This window comes from Micromys minutus (genome assembly GCF_963924665.1).
Source record: "Micromys minutus genome assembly, chromosome: 18".
Lineage (NCBI taxonomy): Eukaryota > Metazoa > Chordata > Mammalia > Rodentia > Muridae > Micromys > Micromys minutus.
This window is the reverse complement of record NC_137953.1, coordinates 47,219,021-47,233,882: the sequence shown is the minus strand read 5'-3', so window position 1 is coordinate 47,233,882 and position 14,862 is coordinate 47,219,021. Positions and strand designations below refer to the sequence as shown.

The window sequence follows — 14,862 nt, the reverse complement described above, 5'->3', positions numbered from 1 at the left end:
CATTCAAGACACAGGAATATAGTCTACTGACCACCTGGACACAAGCCAATCAGAAACTGACCCATGTAACATTTTCAGTATCCACCAATGAAGCTTTAGGTTACCTAACCCTAGCTAAAATTCCCCTAGTTCCCTATAAAAAGGCTTGTGTGTCTTTGTCTGGAGTCGTTGCCACTTCTGTAAATGGCTGACCCTGCATGCAGGCTTCTTGCTTTTGAGGATTAAAAGTACTCCACAACATGAGAAACTATATATATTAGGATGATTGACAATCCTTGGGATAGATAGATGCTTTCCTCTCTCACAGCCTGTGTTTTTAACCATTTAGCATAACTGCAAAGGTGAACTTTACATAAGGCGAATATAAAAACATTTCGTCTCAGAAAATACCAAAGAAAAATCCCTGTGCTTATACACATTTTTGCATTTGGTTGATTTAAAGATAGTATTTGAAGTTAATAATTTTTGTATACACAAGCATCTTTTTGGGGGCCTTCGTTTAAATAGAAGAATCTGCATATCCATTTTGATATTGCCAGATACATTAAATTAAAGCATGTAAAATTACAAAATGGAGTAAACTGAAAAACAGTCTGAAGAGATCTAAAGAGACAGCAAGAAGGAGGCTTGATAAAGTTTCCATTGGTTTATCGTCCAGGCATGCCCAGAACCCGCAAAAGAACTACGTTTCCCAGAGAGCTTAGAGAGGACAGGCTCCTCAGTCTTCAGTCCCGCCTCCTAACTCCAGTGATTGGGCTTTTCACTTCCGCGCCTATGAGCTCCTCTTTTGTTATTGGTGGATGTTCCGGGTCAGCCTCGAGTTTACACTTTCCTGGTCCTGTCACGCACCTGGCTCTCGCTCCCGTACCAAGATGGCCGCAGAAGCAGCTGGTGGGAAATACAGGAGCACAGTCAGCAAAAGCAAAGACCCCTCGGGGCTGCTCATCTCCGTGATCAGGTGAGGGAGGCAGGAGGCAGGGTGAAGGCAGGGCAGCAGCTCGCCCTCCGCTGTGGAAGGGGGAGGCATCGGCTGGGCCCCGCCCGCCGGCCCTTCCCTTCCTTTTGGCCTCCCCAGCCCCTCCCCAGGGCTTGCTGCCCCTCGCGGGGCAGTGCCCTAAGTCCCCCAGGCTCTCTGGGGCCGGGGTTAAGAGGAGGACACTCCACTGCCCCAGTCTTCTCCCCAGGGCATGGGCACTCCACTGCCCCAGTCTCCTCAGGGCATGGCCCCTACTTGGGTCGTCTTGGGTTCGGAAAGAAGCAGGTGCATTCATTCATTCCGACAGCAGGTTCTGTTGACCCGGGGGTGTGCACTCCGAAGGCCAGCGGTGGCCTAGGTTTGCGGGGTCCAGGCCCAAGTTTCTTGTCAGGAGTTGCAGAGTGTCCAACTCTGGGCACTTTCCACCAACTGTGAATAGCCAGTTTTGTGTGCGTTGGTTAGTGTTGGATATTGAAGTGACACATCTCCCTCCCTCCCTTCTTTCCCTCCCTTTTCTCCTGTTCTTACTCTTCCCCTCCCCCCTCTCACTATCATACCACACCAAAACAGAATTTCAAACTGCCGTCCACATTACTCTTTTTCTAAACTATTAAGGTGAGAGTAGGAGTGGTGGACTATTTACTGGTCTCTCACTTGCTCTCTTTTTAATGTTTAAAACGTTAAACAAATTTAGGCCAGCCTGAATAAAATACATTATGACACATTTATATGTTGTTGTCATTTGAATTTCACCCCATAAATTTTCTTAAAACAAACATTCCTTGCTTCTCATTTTCCTCGACTTACCCTTCACATTGATTTAAGAGGGCTCCTGGAATGGTCCTGATGATCTTTTTGAACTCAAGGTTCACCAGAATCTGATAGATATTAAGCTCTTGAAAGATTGGGTAAATCAAGCTTTAAAAGGTTTTAAAAGTTTACTATTTAATAAATTGAAAAAACCCATCTTTGGGTTTTATGGCAGAGCCAATAGTTTAAGAGAATGACCTGTTATTATCAATTTTATTTTACAAATAAAAGTATAGAACTGTCTGTGAAAATTATGCACTTTGTAGGCCCTGAAGAGAAAATACTTGTGTGTAACTGCAGGCATATATTCTTACTTTAACAATAAACGGTTCAGATTTATCCCATGATATTAAAACCGCAGTGGGAGCATTTGTAGTAGTGTCTTAATTTTCTCTGGAAATCTGGGTGTTTGGAATCCTTTTCTGAACTTGTTTTTTTCCTGTCTGATAGTCAGCACTCCCTTATACAGTAGCTAAGTGTGTAGTGTGATGCCTGCCATTTATTTAGTATTTAGGAAATGTGTTGAATGAGGGACTGAACTCTCGAGTCATGCAAAGACAAGTTATATTATTACTCTGGAGTAGAGTTTGGACTTGGAGAAGGATGGATTGTTACTGAAAGTCAGAATTCACGGAAGGAGCTGTCACTTCCACGGAAGTAGAGTGAGTTAGAGAGAGTAACAATTGTAAACAAATGGCCTATCTTCTTCCTTGTGCTTCTGAATCTTTAGGCTTTATATGTAAGATTTCTTAAGTGGCAGTCAGATTTACCCTCAACATGTGATACTTAAAAACTAAAAAACAACAACAAAAAAACCTTAGATTTTTTGACAGATTCTGACGTGGAGACATACATTTGCTTCGAAGGGCCAAGTCTGTGCCCTTTCCAGGGGCTCCACTCCCTGCTGGATACTGTACCTCATTGTTATTTTGTGTTGGTTACGGCAATGGCTCCACCCTTCAATACAGTCCTCATGTGTGGTGACCCCCAACTGTAAAAAATCATAAAAGTATTTTGTTGCTACTTCATAACATTAGTTTTGCTACTCTTATGAAGCATAATGTAAACACTTGATATTTGACCCTGCAGGGGTCAAGACACACACCACAGGTTGAGAACCACTGAGTTATGGCCTCATGTAGCCCAGTGTGGCTTCAAACTCATTGTGGAGATAAGAGTGGCTGAGCTCTTGCTAAGTCCCGGACCACAGGTGTCTGTCACCATTGCTGGCTTTATTTGGTTGTCCCTCTCTCACGCTTGTCTGCATCACCTCAGTATGATTCTGGCTCAGACATCTTTTCCTGTGACTTTTTTGTGAAGTACTGCTTTAATTTTGATTCCCAATGCAGGTCATCATGGCAGGACACACGAGTGACATGTATCCTTTATTGTGTGCCTTTTTTTTTTTTTTACCATCATGTTATTAAGGTATGTCCAGACCTATCATTCTAGACAAGTTTAACAAAGATTGGGTTTCATGCTTACATGCGAACACAGGAGTAGATGTTTTTGCTGCTGAAGTGTTGCTGTTTGTATTTCAGCATTTCTTTTTTATACAGAAAAGTTTGGCTTTGGAATGAGGGAGGATGTTGAAAATCTCTTTTGGTGTTTTCTTCCTGATTCTCTTTTTGGGTTAGATGATGTGAACAGTGGATGAGGAGAGAAGGGTAGCATTGGGAGTTGGGGTGGGAGGAGTCTTGACGGGCAGGCAGGCGTGGGCCTGCGTTCCTCATTAGTAACGGTGTGTGGTTCTGAGGTTTCTGCTCCTTGGCTCTGTTCAGCTCCTGCCCTCCATGCTGTGCCTCTTGCACAGCCCAGCCATTAATCTTAGATCCTCCCATGTACTTGAGTTACCTCCTTCTGCCCTTCACTTTTTTTCAGATCCTCTCAAAAGACTAGACCCTTTCTGGTTGTTTTGGCAACAAGCTTCACAACAGAGACCCATTTTAGGTTTCTGTTGATAAAGTCCGAGTATTCCTGAAAGGGTACATTGTGCATGCGAGCTCTTTCTTCTTGCCTGAGACATGATGTTTTGTCACAAAATAAATTAGTGACAGAATCCACTGTCTTTTAAACAGTTTGATTGGTTCTCCTTTATGTCTTTGTATCACTGAGCAGCAGCAGTTTTTTCTTTTTCTGGAATGTTTAAAAATTTCCTTCAGTTCTTTTTATTTTTTTCTTTTTTCTTTTTTTTTAAAGATTTATCTGTTTATTTATTTTATGTGAGTACACTGTTGCTGTCTTCAGACACCAGAAGAGGGCAACGGATCCCACTACAGATGGTTGTGAGCCACCATGTGGTTGCTGGGATTTGAACTCAGGACCTCTGAAAGAGCAGTCGGTGCTCTTAACCACTGAGCCATCTCTCCAGCTCCCTTCAGGTCTTTTTTAAATGTATGCATCCATCCATTGATCTATCTATCTATCTACCTACCTACCTATCTATCTATCTACCTATTTATCTACCTACCTACCTACCTACCTACCTACCTATCTACCTACCTACCTACCTATCTACCTACCTAGGTAGCTACCCACCCACCCACCTACCTACCTACCTACCTACCTACCTATCTGAGATAAGATCTATAGCTTTGGCTGTCTTGGACTTGCTGTGTACACCCGGCTGGCCTTAACACAGATGTATTTGCTCTGCCTTCCAAATGCTGGGAGTAAAGATGTGAGCCACCACACTTGGCTAAAATGTTATTTTTAATTGTTCGAAGAGAAGAACATTTATTGTTGTTGTTGCTGTGTTTTATAAAAAGATAAGAGAGAAGCCAGGGATATGTTTGGTGGGTCTGTATGGTGTGGGGAAAGGGGTACTGCTGAGGCATCCCTTCCTCCGAATGGACCAGCCACAGGACTGTATAGTATAGAATAGAGTTTATTTAGGGTATGGGGACGGTATTCAAGGGAGGGGAGGTAGAGGCCTGCTATGAGCCCTTGGAGAGAGGGGAGCACATGAGAGGGGAATGGGCAGAGAGGGGATGAGGGTAAGGGGCAAGAGCAAGAGGAGAAGAGAGCAAGAGAGTGAGGAGTGGGCAAGTAGCCCCTTTTATCGTGAGTCAGGCACACCTTGCTGTTGCCAGGAAACTGGGGTGGAGCCTAGACTAAATGCCTATAGTTGCAGACACTTGCTAGGACTGGGTTAAACTCCAGATAAGGTCTAATGTAAGGACTGAGCTAGTACACAAAAAGGAAATTTTTTCCCCAGTCTCATTGCCATTTACTCCCTTTGTTTGTTTGTATGTGGATTTTTGAGCCAGTCTTGCCTGTAACCCTCACTGGCCACAAATTTACTATCTAGGCACTGATAATCTAGAACATCTGATTCTTCTGTTCCACCTCCTGATGTTGGTGCTAGGAGTACAGGCTTGCCCCACCACAGCTAGTTCTCATTCTTAGAGTTGTAACTAGATAATGACTCAGTGTTTTGCTAGTATCAGAGTCTGTCACTGAGAATTTAAAATAAAAAAAGAAATACAGTACAGTTGCATTCTTATATTTGATGGAAAGGGAACTTTGAGATATCTATATTAAAATTTTAGTCACTTAAAAATCCTGACTAAATGTCTTTCAGGCCAGTCAGGTGTGTCGTGGTTCACTGTTGTGCCTGTGTAGAAGTTTCAGGTCTCTGAGAAAGGGTTTTGGTGAGAAGAGAGGTGCTTGTGATTTGGTCTATTGGAGACTGCCACTAACCGTAGATTGAAGTCACCACTGGCCCTTTACAGCAGACATAATTATGTAGAACAGAGTCCTGTTAGGATGTTTCTCTCTCTCTCTCTCTCTCTCTCTCTCTCTCTCTCTCTCTCTCTCTCTCTCTCTCTCTCTCCACACACACACACACACACCATATCTTCCTTTTTTCCTATTGATTACTCTACCTCAACCTTTTGTTTGGTATGAAGTTGAAGTTGTGAAAGGAGCATTTCAGAGATGTTATTTTATTTTTATGAGTTCTTGTCAGATTTTTAATTGGGTAATGTGTCTACCACTTACTGTTAGGTGATTTGCTTTCCAATTAAGCACTGGCTCTCCCTTCTTCGTGTGTGAGCCTGCAAATAGCCAGATTAATTGGAGAGACAAACTCTGGTTGTGACTTACAGAGACCTTAGTGAAACCTTGGAGCAGAGCTTTTGTAGACAGGCTGGTTGCAGATGTCAAGGAGGTTTGAAGGCAGTTGGAAGCTCACATTTTCATCAACTTTTATATCTTCACAGAAGTTGGAATTTCAGAAACATAGAAAATCCTTTGTTGTATGCTCCCGTTAAATTTCTTCCTTCCTCTGCAGAGGATATTTTGGTCAGCCCATAGTTAATTCAAAGTAAGGTTTATTGAGAGGACCAGGCTTTGATGTGGACATTGAATAGAGATCTTTGAGGTTTGTGAAAGTGTGTGGCAGGAAGGGCTTGGCCACTCTGCTTTTAGCTGAGCCTCAAGAACTGTGGTAGGCATAGATACTGTTTCTGGTCTCCTTTCTTCATCTGAGCCTAACTCAGAGAGTAGCCTTTAGTTTTCTCACTCCTTGTTTCCCCCAGCCTGTTCCCCTCCATGATGCATTGCTATTTGCAAATTCCTATCAGAATAAAGAGTGTTAAGACTGTTGATGCACCCAATTGGTAGAGTACTTGTGTAGCACAAAGCCCTGGGTTTGATCCCAGCATAAACTGGGTGTGGTGGTGCATACCTGTAATAGTAGCACCTGGAGCACAGGATACATGAGAACCTGATTGGAAACAGAACCAACACTTTCAGGAGATCCTGGGGCAGCTGATAATTGTATTTACAGACGTGAGAAGAAAACGCTCCAGTTTCTAGTTTTACAGGCAGAGTTAATATCTTGGGGAACTAAGTCTTGGTTTCTAGCCTCAGGACTTGTTGTTAATGCTGGAATTTTTTGAAAGGTTTGGGGCATGTAGTTTTATTATTGGGTAATACCATCAAGTTTTCAACCCATGTCTTTATAGAATATGTCTGCTCACATCCTTTGAGAGAGTATGGTTTTGGGTAGCTAAGAGAAATGTGCTAGCCTGTAATCTCTGAATCACTTACTCAGCCTCACTTACTTTTTCATTTATGGTGAGGATCTGGTGTGGTTTGGGGAAACATGAAATGAGACAGGTATATAAAAGTGCCTTGCATAGTTTGAAACACAGAGGTCAGATGCTTAATTCCTTTTTTCTAGTGTCTGTAGTGCCTTTGGTTAGAACCTTGAGTTTTACTAAATTTAAGAGTACTTGCCTGGCATTCCTCAGGCCATGGGTTCAATCTGTTATACAGCAAGCAAGCAAGTAAGCAAGCAAGAAGCAAGCAAGCAGGCAAACAAACAAACAAACAAACAAACATAGAGCTGGAGGCCAAATCCAGGACCCTATGCTTGCTTAGCAAGTTTCTACCACTGAGCTAAATTCCCAATCTCTTTGCATCTCATTAAACCTTTTCTTTTGTAATAGTTTGATAGGAGCTCTTCTGTTAGGACTCAAACATGCCTTGAAATGTCTTATAGTTCTTCATTTTAAAGATATAGTTCTTTTACCACCTGCAGTAGTGTTGGTCTGGTGTTTAATGTGGTCACTTCCAGTAGCTCAGGCTTTAGAGTCTTTGATTACTAGTTAGATGGGATGTTTGGAGGCTGTTTGTAGTGGTGAATTTTGCCTTCTGTTAGAGACATCTCAGAGTCTGCTGCTGCTTACAGCTTGTTAACTGCTTTACTGCTATGAAATGAGTTAGGACCTTGATCCTTATAGGAAATAGTAGCCAGTCTTTTATTTGCTAGGAATTCAGCCTTGAGGACACTGAGAACTCACAATTTAATGCAAAGTAATAAAAGAATGCTTCTGTGTTCCCTTTGGTAGCATTGATAAAAACAATTATGCATTTCAAGATTTTTATGAGAATTTTTTCTGAATTGTATTTGTTACTAAAAGTCTTTTTAAAAAATAAATTCATAAATTATTTATGAGTTCAAAAGGTATTGTTGTTTTTCATTTAAAACAGTGCTGTTGATACACACACACACACACACACACACACACACACACACACACGAAGCTCATCTTAAAGGGAATAAAAGATAATTTATTTTGAGGACCTGTGGCCTAGGAACACAGATTTAGGTTGTACCAAATTCCATGTTTGAAAGTGGGTGCAGTTTTATACTTATAGTCATAAATCAAGAGAAGTTTAAAATACATTGCTGGGTATATCAGAGAGGCAGGTACAGCAAGATGGGGGAAGTTCTCCTATAGGCCTAGGATGCTATCTTCTGATGGTCTTAGCTTTTTGTGTTAGTGGAAGCTATATATCTGCTAAGTCAGTAGCTTTCCAAAGCCTTTTATCTGTTACAGGATGTTGGTTCTTATACAGAAGTGGGCAAGGAATGGCTATTCCAGGGTCTATAGCTAGTCCAAGACAACGTATTTAACCTCTGGACGCACAACATTCCAGTCTCTCTGTATCACTGCAGCTTTAATCAGTTAGTGAGTCTTTGTAGACACAGCTTATTTCCAGGAATTGTCATTCACATTATCATATCCAAAAGCACCCTTGAGACTTTCCTAGGAATTTACTGTCTTAGGCACTGCCTGACCCATCTGATACATAACTATACAGATGATTTAAAAGCATAATAAAGCATGAGTAGCCCTTAAACATGCTTTATTGGGGAAATGAGATATAAGAAACAAATTTAAACTATTACCTTTTTTAAAAAAACGTTAAGATAGGGCTATGATTCTTTTCCTCTCTCTCTCTCTCTCTCTCTCTCTCTCTCTCTCTCTCTCTCTCTCTCTATCTCTATCTCTATCTCTTTTTCACTCAAGTATCGCTCAGGGTGGAGAGATGGCTTAGCAGTTACTGCTCTTGCAGAGGACCCAGCACCCATATTGGGCAGCTGCCTGTAACTTTAGGTATCAGATGCTTCTGGAGTAATAGGCACTACCTTCTCATATATGTACACACACACACCCACACACCTGCACACATACATCATTAAGCAAAATCTCTCTTTAAAGTTTGAAAAAGCACTGCTGCTAAGATGATCATTTCTATAATGAAATATGCACCAATACAAATCATGTCTGGGATTTTGCAAATGTAGATGGGGAAGAGGATTGGAGCCAGTCAGGGATAGATGCAGCCACATGGAACTTGACACTATCTCTTGAAGGTGGACTTTTGTAATTGACCAATTTAAAAATATGGTAAAATATTTCACAAAAATGTATGTGTCGGGGTTAGAGCAGAGCATTTACTTAGATTCAATCACAGAAATTCTGTAAGATACACTTTAGAACAGTGGTTCAAAACCTTAGGTCGAATGACCCTTTCACAGGGGTCATATGTCAAATTTCCTTCATGTTAGATATTTACATTACGATTCATTACAGTAGCAGAATTACAGTTATGAAGTATCAATGAAATAATGTTATGGTTGTCACCACAGCATGAGAACTGTACTAAAGGGTTGTAGCATTAGGAAGGTGGGAACCAGTGCTTTAGATCTTGTCATTTCTCCATGAACTTGTATTCTAAAGCCTCATGGATCTTTGCATTTAAGAAGACTACCTACCCCAATTTCCATTATGTATTCTTCTACATAATACCTATCCCTGTCAGAAGTGTAAAATACCACTCATGAGGAACTTACCCAGGAGTGAGGCTGTCTGTGGACAACGCTTTCTGAGCATGTTGGATTTCATAAGGAAGTGAGAAAGAGATTTTTAAGTTGACTTTGTCAGCCATAAAATGAGTTTTATGCCCGAGTCGAGTGATTTTACTTAATTTAGATAATGGCCTTTTTTGTTGCCTAAGCAATTTATAGCTTTTGGTCTCCAGTACCGTTCTGTATAACTGAGTTAATTGCACTATTGAAGCACTATACATACATATGTTGGGTGTAGTAATTGGCTCTAAGTGCTGTCTACAGCCAGACACTAGTGAGTTTTTAAATGACTTTAAAGCAGACATTGTTTACTGTCACTTGAGGCTACAAAAGTCTCTCTGTACTGTTAAGGATGTTCATATGCAGGAGAAACTTTTTCAGAGGGACTTGTCATTGTGAATTGCTATCAGTTGGGATGGGATTATCCTGCATTTCATAAGCTCTAATGAGTCATAATTAAGAAACAAGGTATCTCAATTTATAATTGAATAGAATAAAATCCGATTTGAAAGTGAGGTGTTGATTTGCTTCTGCTTTGAGTCAAATATATCTTGTGTGATTATGTAGTGATACACATCTCTAGCATTTCTTTAATGTGTGATCTTTTATTCAATCTCAGATTCGTGACTTGAGCCTCTCATTTTGATAATACCCTGGAAGCAGTTGCAGATAATTCACCATCTATGAAGTGTAGTTTGCATAATCAGCTTGGAACCCTGACTGAGTCAGTCTCTTTTCTTCCTCATGGCTTTGCGTTTCTCTCTACACAGGCCTAGAGCTGTTGTCTTTAGTGACCCTGATAGATGTAGGTGTATTTTGCTATCTGCTGTGTCTGAGATGGACTGGGTTCATTTTTGGAAAGAGGATGTGGCTCTAATACTTGGAAGCAAGTGCTGAATAGAACTGATATGCAACAGCAGTGTGGGAAGGAAGCATGGTTGGTCCTGGAAGAGTCACATCAGCTCTGGACATTTCCCCCCTGTGTTGGGATCACTAACAAAAAAACATTTTCTTCTGAAAAGACAGTCATGGAACACTTTTCATATTCTCAAGTTAGGCTGGGAAACTAGTCCACCTCAAGTTCAGATCTTGTTTTGTACTCTTGTGTTGGAGAGAAGATATCCTTTGGGGTGGGGTCGAGGTTCTTGAGGATAAGAAGCAGCAGCTCAGGAACTTTGCAACATCTGGTTAGTCTCCTAGACCCACCCAGAGTACTACTCAGAAAGGGGGTAGCTGAGGAACTTGATTCCTTTTGTAGATGGTGGTCTGTTGTTTGCTGATTAGTGATTTTTGGATATGTGAAGGTGTACTTGTAACTAGTTTTTCTTAGTTGCATAAAGGATTTTCATTAGTTGTTTTCTTATGTATTACTTCTGGAAGAGAGGTCAGTGGGGCCTCAGTGGACAGTTAAAGCCCATTATTCCCTTTCAGAAAATATGGCTCAGTTCTGTTCATTCTGCCTAGTCACCAAGATTTAGGTGTGTAACTTTATCTCTTGTAACAAGTGTGTTGGCCATCTATGGCTGTATTAAGCAGCCAATTCTTCATGCAGATTTGTCAAGAATGTGTGTTGTTTAGGTTGATTGGTAACATTGCCTTGATAGTTTAGCCAACCAATTGAGCCTGGTGGTGCACATCCTCAGTTTGTGTCTTTTGGCAGCTAGAGCAGGAGATCACAAATTCTCTGTGTAAGGAATCCCAACTCAACCCAACCCAACCCAACCCAACCCAACCCTCCAAACCCCAGATAAACTAACAGCAAACTGAGAGGGTGAATGAGAATTTAACTAACTGTGATAACATTGCCTACACTTTCTGGGGGCAGGGTAGCTTTCTGTTCCAGCAGCTATCACAGAACACCTATGGCTGGATGGCTAAATACTAGAAATGTATTTTCTCACTGTTTTGGATGCTGTAAGCCCAACATCAAAGCACTATCAGAATGGGTTGTTGGTGAAACCTATCTTCTTGGCATATAAATGGCCACCTCCTTGCTCTGTTCCTCTGAAAGCCTTTCTTCTGGTTGTGTGCATAGGATTCCTTCCCATCTCTTGCTTGTCTCATGAGAACATCATTCCTAGCCACGAGGCTTCTCTGACTTGCTGAACTTCATCACTTCCTCTGTTTTCTGTCTCTAAGTGCAGTTGCGTAGAGTACTGAGATGCTATCATAAAAGGAAAAAAAAAACTTTTTGTGGGGCACCCAGATTAGTTTATAACTAAGCTAAGTCCCTTTCTCACCTTGTTAAAATTCTCTAAACTTCCAGAATGGGAGTCTGTCATCTGCAGACAGGTAACCTGGAAGCCCAGGCGGGAGTGATTGCTGTTGCATTCAGCACTGCCTGTCATGGTGACTTGTAATATTAGACTATTACATTAACACTTAATACAGAGTGTGCTCTAGCTGTGGCTTGAGCTGTCAAGAGATTTGCTGAGAGGAGGAAGCTAATAGAGTATGGTCTGACTTACCCAGTTCTATACACTTTCTTTTTTTTTTTTTCTCCTAGGTTAGAATGGAAAAATAAATCATTGGAAAGCTGTATACTCTGATTATATCCATTGCCTTTCAGAATATGGAAGCTTGAAATTAGCTTTTAGTTTTTTTTGTTTTAATTATGTTCCTGAAGAGATGTTAATGTAAACTTTGTTGCCTTGTTTTCAGAAGATTGTTGAGGATGTGTTTCATTATATTGTAAAATGTTTCCCAGATTGTTTGAAATGAAAAATTGGCTTGCCTGAAGGACTCTGTCTTTTAGAAAGTAGGAGAACTTTTTGCCCTGGCTGCTTGGAAGCTCAAATTTAGATTAGGAACTCATTTACTATAAACGCCATGTGGCCATGTGATGTACTTATATTTTACATTTATATAATGATGAGCTGTATGTTTTACTATAGTCTTAGAGAAAATATCTTTGATTCTTGTTTTGAAAAAGATGAGATGTAATGAAAATGAAACCATATAAATGTGGTATGGTTACTGGCTGATAAGTTATCACCACCCCTAAGTAGTGGCTTCAGTTACCACCCGGAGAAAAGCTGACAGCTGTATCTGGTCTGATTCCTGACCTCGCTTTTTCACACTAGTGGTTAGCAATCATCATGATTGCATGTCGGTTCCTTCCCATGACAGAGTTTGTTCACCTTCATGGCCTGACACCTTCCCTCCCTAGAACAGCTTCCCGACAGAATGTCTTCATAACGGATCTATTCACATGGTGCCTTTTTGTGCCTCTCACAGTGCCCTGCCTCTGCTGGTCTCTATGACCCCTTCATTCCTTCAAAACTAGTACCACCTGGGTGACTCTTACACATTATCAAGTCCAGTCTCAGCACAACGTACAACCTTGGCTATCTCTGGAACACAGCCTCTTTGTGCTCTCAGAAAACACTTCCCAGAATATTTTACCTCAGTGATGCTGGTCTTAATTACCACTACTTTCTTAGGTCCAGCTGATTAGCATCAATAGTTCCAGTAATGCAAAGTTTTTGCTTTAATAGTTCTGGTATCTTGCTAATCACAGCTGATTCTTCAGCCCCAGCTAACCAAAACCACATAATCTTCACAATCAAAACAGCAACAGCCCGGATAAGAGTCTTTAATCTTACCTCTGAAATCTCACAAGCCAGGCCTCCATCTTCTGCACTGTTCTCAAGATTATCTTCCAAGCTCCTACAGAACATCCCACAGAATGCTTAATATACCAATGGCTCTTCTAGCTCAAAGTTCCAAAGTCTTTCTTCCACAGTCCTCCCCAAAACATGGTCAGGTTGTCACAGGAATACCCCACTCCTGGTACCAATTTGTCTTAGTCAGGGTTTCTATTCCTGCACAAACATCATGACCAAGAAGCTAGTTGGGGAGGAAAGGGTTTATTCAGCTTACACTTCCACATTGCTGTTATCACCAGAGGAAGTCAGGACTGGGACTCAAGCAGGTCAGGAAGCAGGATCTGATGCAGAGACCATGGAGGGATGTTACTTACTGGCTTGCTTCCCCTGGCTTGCTCAGGCTGCTTTCTTTTCTTTCTTTCTTTCTTTCTTTCTTTCTTTCTTTCTTTCTTTCTTTCTTTCTTTCTTTCCTTCCTTCCTTCCTTCCTTCCTTCCTTCCTTCCTTTCTTCCTTCCTTCCTTCCTTCCTTCCTTCTTTCCTTCCTTCCTTTCTTTCTTTCTTTCTTTCTTTCTTTTTTGCTTTTTTTTTTAAGCTGCAATGGATGTTCTATTTGAAAGACTTAACACTACAGAGAACGAGAAACAGATGATGCTGTTCAATCGTCCTTCTACCTGCTGCTCTCTTCACTCTAAGATACTCTTCCTCATAAGATGGCAGTGATATCTTTGTGACGAGAAGCCCAACTCTTGCTAATTAAAGAAATAGAGTTTTGTTTAAAATATTTTAAACACCTGTAATAAACTACAGAATTTGCCAATAGAGGTGCTCTGGTTAGCAATCAAAAGGGTTTAACTATGAATGCAATCCGTAAGAACAGTAACAACAAAAATAGAACAGTTTTTTTTCCTCAATAAAAATAGGCCAGCCACTAGAAGGTATCATTCTGTGAAGACATTACTTTAAAGCCCTAGTCAAAGGAGCCTGTTGAATTTGCCACTGGGTTTCTACTTCATTCCTCAAGTACACTGTGCAAATGTCATTCTGTTATGTCAGCCTGCTTTCTTAAGGAACCCAGGTCTACAAGCCCAGGGATGGCATCACCCACAATGGGCTGGGCCTTCCCCTTTTGATTACTAGTTGAGAAAATGCCTTACAGCTGGATCTCATGGAGGCATTTCCTCAACTGAGGCTCCTTTCTCTGTGATAACTTTAGCTGAATCAAGTTGACACAAAACCAGCCAGTACAAGGGTCTTTGGGCTGATAGTGTTGGGAATCATAGATGATTTATTTTGCTTCTGTAATGTAAGCACTCCATCTTTCTCCCCACACTTCTTCAGTCCTTAAAACATCCTGGAGAGGAGGAGTTCTATTCTCTAGCCTGTTTTGCAAGGAAAAACATACCTGGAGAGATTGAGGAACTCCCTAGGATTGCAGATTCTATTTGTTTCTGTTTACTAAGAATTTCTTTTTCCAAGTCAGAACCCCACTGTGTAGCCCAGGCTGACCCCAAAGTTGTGATCCTCCTGTTTTACCCTCCAAGTATCTGGGATTATAGGGTGATGTCACCTTGCCCCACTGCAAAGGCCTATTTGACTATTTGAGTCTGCACTTTTACTTTTGAGAACAACTGTTTGATTTTTGCTTGCTTTGTTTTTGAGACAGTCTCATATAACTCAGGCTGACCACAGATTCACTTTGTAGCTAAGGCTGGCTTCAACTCCTGATCCTCCTGCCTCTACCTCCCTAAGTGATGAGATAACCATACCTAGCTCAGTTTATAAACTTGTATGTTCCTCTTTTC

General features: G+C 41.2%; 1 protein-coding gene across 1 annotated transcript in view; it reads left to right on the top strand.

The window, feature by feature from the left end:
* Window positions 1-863: 863 nt before the first annotated feature.
* EXOC4 (exocyst complex component 4) overlaps window positions 864-14,862 on the top strand; it is a 715,182-nt gene continuing 701,183 nt past the window's right edge. The window contains exon 1 of the mRNA XM_080931809.1: window positions 864-958. Within this exon, the coding sequence (XP_080787935.1) occupies window positions 873-958 (86 nt within the window). The 5' untranslated portion in view covers window positions 864-872. The remainder of the gene's footprint in view (window positions 959-14,862) is intronic.